At 37.1% G+C, this 10,595-nt stretch overlaps 1 protein-coding gene across 1 annotated transcript; it reads left to right on the plus strand.

Moving 5' to 3' along the window:
• The first annotated feature begins 716 nt into the window (after nt 1–716).
• On the plus strand, nt 717–10,089 carry LOC137248767 (trypsin eta-like). Its single transcript, XM_067779673.1, has 4 exons — nt 717–959; nt 4,184–4,457; nt 6,590–6,894; nt 10,086–10,089. The coding sequence occupies exons 1-4, from the start codon at nt 784–786 to the stop codon at nt 10,087–10,089; spliced, it is 759 nt and encodes a 252-aa protein (XP_067635774.1). The 5' UTR covers nt 717–783.
• Nucleotides 10,090–10,595: the final 506 nt, after the last annotated feature.

Genomic DNA, 10,595 nt, shown 5'->3' on the forward strand with positions numbered 1-10,595 from the left:
ATGTTATGGAAAGTTCTTTCTTCCGGACATTTATTGTGCATGCGCAATATAAGTTCTGGGCGGTTGTTTGCGCCGGCAGGTATTCCGCAGGGCCCTGTGTGGTTGGGTGGGAAATAGCGCCAACAATGTTTCTGATTTTTCCTGGTTCAATTGCTCGTTTGTTGTACGGAGTTACTTTATTACTATATTTTATAATGGTCCCCAGGGGTACCCATATTTTAATTTTTGAATGTTGAGGAGTATCGATCTACTTCCGGTGAAGAGAGTGGTAGAAGAACGAGATAGATAGTTAAATGTTGAATGTTCAAATCTCCTAGCTGAAGTAGTATGACGAAACTGGTGAGCGTTGAATCAGTGGATGGGCGATGGACGCCCTATGAAATGGTGGATGGATTTCACAACTAGTTTGGGAGGGAAATAGCTCCCAAAAGCACTAGTGAATGGTTTCAAATGTATTCGAATTTTCTCAGTAAAATCAACGCATGTAAAAGAGCCCTCAGCTATAATTTTACCAGTTTATCACACTTGCATTATTTTAAAAATAAATTTTTTGTTTTGATTTTATCTTTTATCATTGTCGGCTAACCCGACGTAAATAGCTTTAAAAACAAAAACCAAAATATGTTGACATATCTGAAATTTCCTGTACAAAAATTTTATATCGTAGTAATTTTCATAATTCTGTTAATTGCCACATTTGCAGAATGCAATACAAAAAGAAAGAGTCAAATAAAATTAAAGAAAATCCATCCAACTTTACATAACCTCGACGACCATGACGACATGGAATACAATTTCCTTATCACTGGCGGATATCGACCCGAAAAACAAAATTATACAAAATATTTAGTTTCCATTAGCCGCAGAAAGTTTACGCAATTTTTTGGTGATGGACATTTCTGTGGCGGTGCCATTATTAAGCCGAATGTCGTTGTAACAGCATCACATTGCATTAAGAGGTAAGTAACTGAAAAAAGTAACTCGAAACCGAACTTTACAAAAAAGACTAACAAAATGAGTCGATTCGAGTAGTCAAACAAATCGCTAATAATGTACATAGTTGTGATATTTCTATAGTGCTAACTAAATACCGACGTCATACAGCACAAAAATAAATTGCCTCATATGACAACTAGATTTGTCTTGAAAGGCTCGTTAAGATCCCTTCCTATTCTGATAAAGCCAACAGGCATTTTTTGTTTCATTGGGAAAAGACGCAGAGGTTCTCCTATCTACTTAAACGCAGACATAAAGGCTCATCATCATGTAGTTCAAATAAGCAGATTTAAAGTTGGCAAAAATTTTAGGATGGGACAGATACACCTGCGCTAACCGCATTGTTCGCGCTTTACTATTTCACCTGCGCTTTGTGGAATAAGTACTTAAAACTAAATCCTCCTAATTGTTAGGGCAGAGAGGACTCTGCAGATCAATGAGGCAAGAAAGGAAAGGAAAGTGCAGAGGAAAGCAAATATTAGAATTCAAAACGAAAGTAAAACCGGAAGACGGAACCGAAACTGAACGGCGTACTATCAATTGTTTAACGAAATGTTAAAAGTTTTCGTTCGTTGAGTTGTCGGTTGGTTATCGACGGTAGTGCTATCAATTTCTTATCGAGGAGTTATCCGTTCGCTAATAGTGTGTTATCGGGAAGGTGTAACCGAGTTATCGACTTAGTGTTGAAAAGCTGTCTATTATGTTTGGAAAGTAACGATATGTTATCAAAAAGTTATCTATTCGTTTTCAAAAGTTAGTACATTTACTATCATAGCTTTGTTGACTATTGATCGATAAGGTATCGATTATTAATCGAAAAGTTATCGTTATTTTATCAAAAGTTGTCGATGTGTTATCGGCGTGTTATCAATTTGCTAACGAAAAGCTGCCGTTTTGTTAAAGAAAAGTTATAAAATTTCAAGATAAAACCGATGACACCTCTGCAACCAGTCGTATACAAGCCCATAAAAAATAAATAAGTAGACGATTAAAAGTAAAGCTAAACCGAAGACAAATCGACAGGTAAGGTGAGGTTGTGTTAAGAGGGCTTTCGAGGGCATTTCCCGCACTTCCTCGCGGAAACATTTATGTTTATTTTTAATGCTCTCAGTGGATGCTGATTGGCACCACATTACTTACTAGTACTCCTCAATGAACCATTTGCTTTTTTTGATGAATCTAAGTAGTAGTAAAAGTTCCACTTTCCTGAACTCTGCCAGACTGCCGAAAAACCTTGTGCCCGGAAATATAAGCCGTGTTCTTTGCAGTCGTGGACATCTGCAGATAAAGTAATGAGTCAACTTCCGTTCCTGCTCATCCTGACAACTTCTGCATTCATCACCATCGTAACATTGGTAGAATAGCGCAATGAGTTGTGATGACACCCTTAAATATTCTCATCGCAGATTTGTTTAGCTTAATAAGGAAGTTAGTTGCTTTTCTATCCAAACATTACCATAAAGACCTTCACATCTCGCAATCAGCCTGGTTAGTATACATAAAGTTCGTCAGATTCTTTGATTTTCTTCAGGAGATAACCCAGCGGCGTTCATGCGAAGCTGTCGACTTCGCTTATGTCCATTTCGAAAGCTTTTTTGGCCATCTCAACTGCAAATTAACTACTTTCAATATAGCTTTGCCTTGGACCCAGCGAAAGGAGACATTTAGGGGCCTTATGGACGTCATCGAGGATCGAAACCTCCGCATGATAATCGAGTTGGAATAGCGTTGGAATCTTACGCCTTTTAAGGCAGCTTGGCTGTCGACAAAGTTCGTTACATTGATGGCTGGGACCGTACTATCTTTGATCGCTCTATGGCATAGAGCTCCGCTTCGAACACACTTCATGAGTCAGGGAGTCGGTACGATTAATTTAGTTGCAGATGCTTTGAGTACATTCCAGCTTTAGTTTCCTTGTCATTTTTGAGCCGCATATGTAGATTATAGTCCCTCCAACCACTATCTCGGCCTTGCTCCCATTCCCCCTTAGAATAATATCTCATTTTATCGTTATTGATCTTATTGTCTAGCGCCTTCCACCGGACAAGCGCTTCATATATGACATAGATGATATGCGGTGAGTATTGTATCAAGATTTTTGCCTTCGAAATAGAGATTTATTGTGGTTCCCTTTAGCTGCGGTAAGTTAAAGAAGGGAAGTTTGGTTTTTCTTATGAACGGGACAAGCTAGGTTTTTTTGGATCGACCTCAGCACGTTTGCCCTGCCCAAAGCGAAATCCCGCAAAGTGCCGTAGCTAACATACAGAAAACTCACAACCGTATTTTTAAGATAAATTCATAAAGTTTATACCTTTTCCGAATACTCCCCTATTCTTATGTCATTAAATTGCTGGATGCAACCTCACATAAACGAGGCGAATATGTTCTTAGAACGATCGGTGGGGTAATATCACATCGATGTAGTCGGGGTAGTAACAGAGCATTCTAGGGATCTACGAAACGTCAAAAAGTTAACAGGCTTAATATTTTGTATGGTGATTTCTAGTGTAATTACTCTCAGTGTACTAAAAATACGCTAACTTTTCTTTAATTTTCGTGAAACTTATACTATGTTCAAACAGAAAAATAAATTGAGGAAATTTCGATTCGAATTGAGTGCTGTTCATACAACTCGATTTAGCTTACACAATAGTAATTTGATAGCTGGTTGGCTCATCTCTACAACAAGAACATACCTTTGTTCAGACTGTCATTAGGCGAATGAAATGGAATGAAAGCATACAACTTTGAAATTTTTGTGTGTTGTAAGAAAATCTGTTCAATGTTTTGGTTTCATTTTGAGTTTGCCATCTTCTTTTGACAATCCCTACTCCAGTGAAATGAAAGACATAAAATCAGCTGATGAGATGAGCCAACCATATCGTTCAGCCATGCGTAACTGACGTTTAAATATACTCAATAAACACACTTTAAAATGTTGCATTTGCAGTTTGAAACAATTTATTACGCAATTTTTTTTAAATTGGCAATTTATTATTACAATTTATTATATGACAAATTGCGTAATAAATTGCACAAATAGTATAAATTGCCAATTTGGTGTGTGTTTGAACCTAGTATTAGGGACTTCATTTTAATATCCTCGAAACACTATTAATATATTAAATTTAAATAAATGTCATGTACTTATTCTAGCCGCACACAAAAATATTTTTTATATCAACAGAGAATTGTATGGCTTGCAAATGATGCGATCTGTGATTGTTATTGCCGGTACACCAAATCGATTACTCAAAAATCCAAAAACTCAAATTATGAAAGTAAAAAGTTATAGAATTTTCGATAAAGATGTTGAGGGTGAATCAGCTGATTTGGCGCTTATAATTTTGCAAGAAAATATAATTATAGATAATATTACTACAGGAATTTTACCACTTGCAAGAAAAAAGCCTTCATCAATTTGGACATGCACCGTTATTGGTTGGGGCAGAATATTTGAGGTAAGTTTGCTCAAAAACTAAATATCGCCAATTGTGAAAGATAAATTTGCTTGGTGGAAATTATCTTGAATCAATAGCTGAGTGGAAGGTTACCTAACCTCTAGTCATCACATAGCATGGGTAATTCGCAATATTAGAAATTTATTGAAGAATGCCCTATCTCATCTAGAACTGTATTGAATGGAGTGAAAAAAGCAATGGCGAATACACCAGCCAGCATTCAATCAGTTTTCGCTTCATCTGTGTTTCGCTTGTACCTCAAGCAGTACTTACACATCTCATGGTAAATTCCAGTGATTAAAAATTATATTCTACTCTGTATTGCTATTGCTCCGGCTCTGAACGTGAACAGAGCATAGAGCAGAGCCTTAACATAGTAGAGTAATAGCCATTTCTTAAGCTCTGCTATGGTCTAAATCGTGTTTTTTCGGCAGAACAGAAACTACTAACGATATGATATTTGTAGTGGAGAGATAGCAACAAAAATTGTTTCTCTGTCGCGCATTGTTATGCAGAACTTTGTCTATTCACGTGCTACCATTAATCCGCAACGCCTTGCAATACAGCGTGGCAACAGAGATGAGGTTTCCGATGCATTAACATGAAGAAGAAAAAACCAGAAGCTATAACAACAACCTAAAGACCGATAATTAAAACCATAAGTCGAAACACAACAATATCACAATTGTAAATTAGCTCCAACAACAAAAGCAGGAGAAAAAAAGTTCTGCATAACAATGCCCAACAGAGTAAACAGCAATAGCAAGTTTTCTTTTGCCATCGCTCTACTACAGTTACGCCCTCATGAGCTTCGGAAATCTAATAGGCGCTCAACTACATGTCGTGTCAGCGCAAGGACTGAGATAAAGCAGAGCAAGCAGGGCATTAGTTTTTGCTTGTACTTCAAGCAGTTAACATCTCACTGGGAATTCTATGGCCAATTTTTTTTCTCCGCTCTCCTTGTACACACATACTACTACAAAAAATATTGCGTTTATGTTCGAAGCTCTGGAGCTTTGTACACCACTGCTCTACTACAAATACCATATTTTTCGTAGTTTTTATTCTGCTATTTGCTTCACTTTAAAACACGACGTAGCTCGTCAGCCGCAAAAAGAAATCATTTAATTAAAAGGGTCACACTTTTTTCAGTATACCTCGTTGAAAGCGTTGTTTCACTGAAGAAGATATTCTTGGCTAACGCCTAATACTCTACGTCGGCGCAATTTCTTCAAAATCTTAATCAATGCTTGATAGCCAGCCAAAATTCCTCGTTCTTGGGCGCCTCCACTTTTTACGGCAATATTAAGAGCTAGAACCTCCGAAGTTTAAACAAAGGCAATACAGTCGCTGCCGCGTATCTCACCTTTTCTCCGGCACAAGCATTCGTGTGAGACAAGATCATACCGTGTGCGCCGTATACAAGCACAGAGAGTATAGCTACGAAGACTTCCTGACGGATGCTTTTGTCAGGTCATGCTGCCGAGCTACATGCCCTACAACAAATATAGCGAATAACCTGGGAAACACCATAAAATGTTAGGGGGTTAAGGAATAACTCACGAAAGAAACTCATATTATAATTAAATTTTTGCAAGTGGGCGCTACACGTCTCTATAGGATTCTGTATACAATTTTGAAAATGTCAATGGTTCTACCTTAAACCAAAATAAAAGTCCAAATTTAGATTTTAGATTGAAAAATTGACATTTTTACATATTCTCCCCAAATAGTATTGCCGGGCATTATATTCAAGAGTTTAGTATGGTTGATGGCCTAACTTCAGTTTCCCATCTAGTACGACAAACCACTACGTTAGGTAGTAGCACACCATATCACTTGCTCGATTGTCTTGGAGAAGCTTAGGTTTTACCACTTTGAGACTTCTTGTGCTGGCCGGAGCCCCAGCAAGTGCCTACATATTCACTTTTGTGACAGAAGTCGCAACATTTAGGTGATGTTTAAACATGGTGTGTATAGGCTATAATCGTAGCGATTTATTTCACTATTGTCTTCCATTAGGTGATCTTTCTAATTTAAATGTGTTACAAATATAGAGTGTTTTTCCACTCAGCTGAGAATTTTCTGGCTAATTACATAATTAAAGCGTTCATAAATTTTTATCCTTACAGCATGGTCCAATGCCTGCAGAAGTTGTATATGTAGATATTAATATATGGGATGAACGTCGATGTCGCTCATATAGATTCTGGGAAGAATCGTTGATATGTGCTGGGGTGCATAGTGATCCTGGTCGTGATTCTTGCGCCGGAGACTCTGGCGGTCCCCTCATTTGTAATGATCAATTATATGGAATTGTATCGTTTGGCATTGGTTGCGGCACGCCTGGTTTTCCTGGTTTCTATACAAATGTTTGGAGGTATACTAATTGGATACTGTCAAGTGGAGCATCTAATCATAGAATAAATTATATTTTGTATGCATGTATAATATCAATCTTTTTGTTTTTAAAACGATAGTAAAGACATTAAACAAAGTTTATATAGTAAAAATTTTATGGTTTCGAAGCGGAAATGGAAAATTAATAATGCGTAAGAAACTTATGACTGAGATGCCGTTAGGTTAGGTTGAACTCGCTAGTTCGTCAGAACTTGAATGCGTCCATAGTGTTACCAGAAGTTTTTTAAATGACCAATCTCAAAACTTCTATCAGAAACCAAGACCTATTTTATAAAACAACTCCGTCCTCTTGGCAAAAGCTTTCTAGGAAGTATGCTACTTGCTGCTTTCAGATCTGACAGCGGGTCTAGCACGTTATCCCCAAAACCAAAATCCCCAAAACAAAATCCCCAAATCAAAATCCCCAAAATCAAAATCCCCAAACTCATAATCACCAACACAAAATCCCCATTTTATGTGTGAAATAAATTCAAATTAGGTTTAAAATCGCCGCGACCAAAAAAGGCTAATAATCCATACCAACTTTCTGCATAGGTGGCCTTCGGCCGCGCTTATAAAAATAACCCTGGGCTACGCCATGCCAAGTCCGGGTGTGTGGTATAAACGTGGCTACCGCCACGGTCATGACCTTCTGCGTAGTACACGCTTCTGCTAGCTTGTTCGAATTAGAGTGACTAGCTGTCCTATATATGGATAAGTAAAAATATGTATTGCCAAATCGTGAATATATAGTTATACATACATAAATATGAATGAAAGAGGAAAGAGATATTAGGGGGACTCATGATATGATATAAACTTATAAGGTGTAAAATTATATCCATTTACACACGCGGTTATATGAACGCACCTAGTAATACTATTGATAAACTTGATTGTTTTTCAGCTGATTTATTTCCAAAAAAATTTTTTTGATTGTTATACAAATTAAAAAATACCAAGATTAAGTGAAAAATCAAAACTAAAACGCCTTTACTTGCTGATGTTGGAGATTTTTGATGAAAATGCCGTCTGTAATGTCTGCAAGGTTGCATTCCTTTGAGTTTACCGCGTTTACACAATGAAATGTGCGCGTAAATTTATACAAATTGTGTAAATGATTTTTCATACAAAATTTGACAGCTCGTGCGTAAACTAGATAAATTTATACGTTTACACACTTTATAAGGCATTTATACGGTTACATGAGTCCCCCTATTGCTATTTTTTACACGGTCATGATGTTTATCATGGCACTGGGATTTTATGTTTGGGGATTTTGATTTTGGGGAATTTGATTTTTGGGGATTTTGATTTTGGGGATTTTGATTTTGGGGATTTTGAATTTGGGGATTATGTGTTTGGGTATTTTTTTTCTTTGGGGATTTTGTGTTTGGGTATTTTTTTTTTGGGATTTCGTGGCACTCCCCTGACAGCTCTGCCACATCTAACAGCTTGAGACTTACGCCAACCTTCCATCTATATTTTGGCTCTAAGAGACCCAAACTAGGTAGTCTGTCCATCCAAAATTTACGACGCTATACTACTATGGCCGCATGGTCTACACGCAAGCTGCTCCGAGGCATTGAGTCTCACTGCAATTGTGTAATTGTTAATGCTATGTTATTTGCAACCAGGGCCGCAGATGGAATGTACCGAATCCCATCAGTGCAGCCATCCAGGTTGATTTCAGGGCTCCCGTTATGCTAAGCATTGATAAGCTATATACAATCTCTAATTTTTGAGGAACATTCTTTTTTGAGAGGAAGTCCACTAAACAAAGGTAATTAGTAAGAGTAGGCTTTAGAATCGCAGTCATATCCAGTGCGAGAGAGGACGAGAGATCTCACTTAAAGCCAAGCATTTTTTAACAAGCATACATAAAGTACCGCTGAGGCCTTCTTAACGCTCGCCTCCACGTTGAGCTTCCACGACAACTTACTGTCTATAACGATTACTAGAAATTTAGTAGAATGTTTTTTCTGGAAGATCACACCTCCTAGCTTAGGCCTACACCAATTCAGGATCTGGTATCTTCTAGTAAACAAAACCATATTTAGGGATCAATTCACAAAAGTGTTTCAGTGGAATATTGGGACCCACCATTTAAAAAAATCCAATTTATCATTCCTCCTATAAATCATTGCGACTATAAATTCGGGTTCTTTTTCGGACTGCTCCTGGACTGCCTAAAACAAACTTTCAGAATCATATTAAGGTAAATCGCAACAATTTAATGTTGTATTTTCTTGGTGCGAACTGGGCCAGAGGTATAGGGTCGGCTAGAAACTCTTATCTCTAACTTTATGTTAGCGATGATAAGCTGAACGACGATACTTCACCATTCAAGCGACATCCTTTGCAGGTACGAAATCACTAATATCTGCTAATGATATTGACTTCGCCGACCTTTCTCCTTCTTCAGGCTAAGGGAACAAAATTTATATTCGGTGAATTTTGCCTCTGAGAAGATTTAGGCCGAGCCCCACCTCTAATTTGCGTTGTGCTTATTTTAAAATTTTCAACAAATTTTCGGTACGGGACTTACATGTTTTATGCCGGTACGGCATATGAATTTCACTGAGGAGGAAGAAATAAACTCTGAATTTTTTTCCAAACCATGGCCGTCCCATGCTTCGAAAAACTTTTCTAAACATGAACATTTTTTTCCAAAATTTTTGTCTAAATTTTAGATGTTGCTTTGACTTGAAGCCAAGACCTTCTGTATGGTGGGCGGAGAACTAAGACGGCCACCGTCGATGAATCTTATATTGAATTTGTATTCCTATTTATTTCATGGAAATTAGTCGTCGATAACAGGTCAGTAATACTGCGATAGAAATCGATAACTTTCTGATAACTTATCGATATTTTTTCTAAATAAATAAAAAAATTTTCGTTGACAAATCGGTTACTTTTCGGTATCATAAACAAAGCATTTTGATACCAAGTCGATCACACTCCGATAAAAATTGATAAATTTCCAATAACAAATCGATAAATTTTAGATAAAAAAATTACTTTAGATAACACATCGAGAAATTTTTGAATGGGTAACAAGTATATAATTTGTCGATAACGAATCGATAATTCTTCGATGACAACCGTTAACACATCGATTTCTGCGCTGGTCTTTGCTTCGGTTTCGACTTTTTATATTTTTTTTGCTACCCACTCCTATCCTTCTCTTTTCTTTTCATTGCTTTTCTTTCTTTTCCTTTTGTATAGATAAGAGATAAGCTTCAGAAGCGCCACCATCATCAGTAAATTCTACTCAGACTAAATTAAGCTAATCCCAGTTTTAAAAAAGATTGATAACCTGAGAGAGGGAGAGTGCAAATGACAGCTTAAGGCTAGACATGCAATATATTTACATACACATATACAAATATTTAGATATATTTTTATACAAGCGCCAACTCACAAAGGATACACCTGCTATGCGTGAGACCACAAGCAAAACTCACAAAGGACCTGCTTTGATATACTCATATATGAGCCGTTTATTTTGAAAGTGGCGTAAGTCATTTCAAGTCGCTTAAGTTCAGTGGTAATTTGTTTGTATCTCTCCCCGCCTCCTGCTTTTTAGAGTCCAATAGCCAAAAGACGCAATTCTTATTAGTTTATAATTGTAGAACCATCTATGTATATATCCGTTCCTTTAGGAATAACAATGCATTGAAGACCATGAGTTGTAAATTACTTATGCCACTTTCAAAATAAACGGCTCATATATAT

The sequence above is a fragment of the Eurosta solidaginis genome, chromosome 4, assembly GCF_040869045.1.
Source record: "Eurosta solidaginis isolate ZX-2024a chromosome 4, ASM4086904v1, whole genome shotgun sequence".
Taxonomy (NCBI): Eukaryota; Metazoa; Arthropoda; class Insecta; order Diptera; family Tephritidae; genus Eurosta; species Eurosta solidaginis.

Coding starts and splice junctions, on each gene's coding strand:
- LOC137248767 (XM_067779673.1), top strand. CDS start 784: ATGGAATACAATTTCCTTATCACTGGCGGATATCGACCCGAAAAACAA. Junction 960..4,183: donor GCATCACATTGCATTAAGAG/GTAAGTAACTGA, acceptor TTATATCAACAG/AGAATTGTATGGCTTGCAAA. Junction 4,458..6,589: donor GTTGGGGCAGAATATTTGAG/GTAAGTTTGCTC, acceptor TTATCCTTACAG/CATGGTCCAATGCCTGCAGA.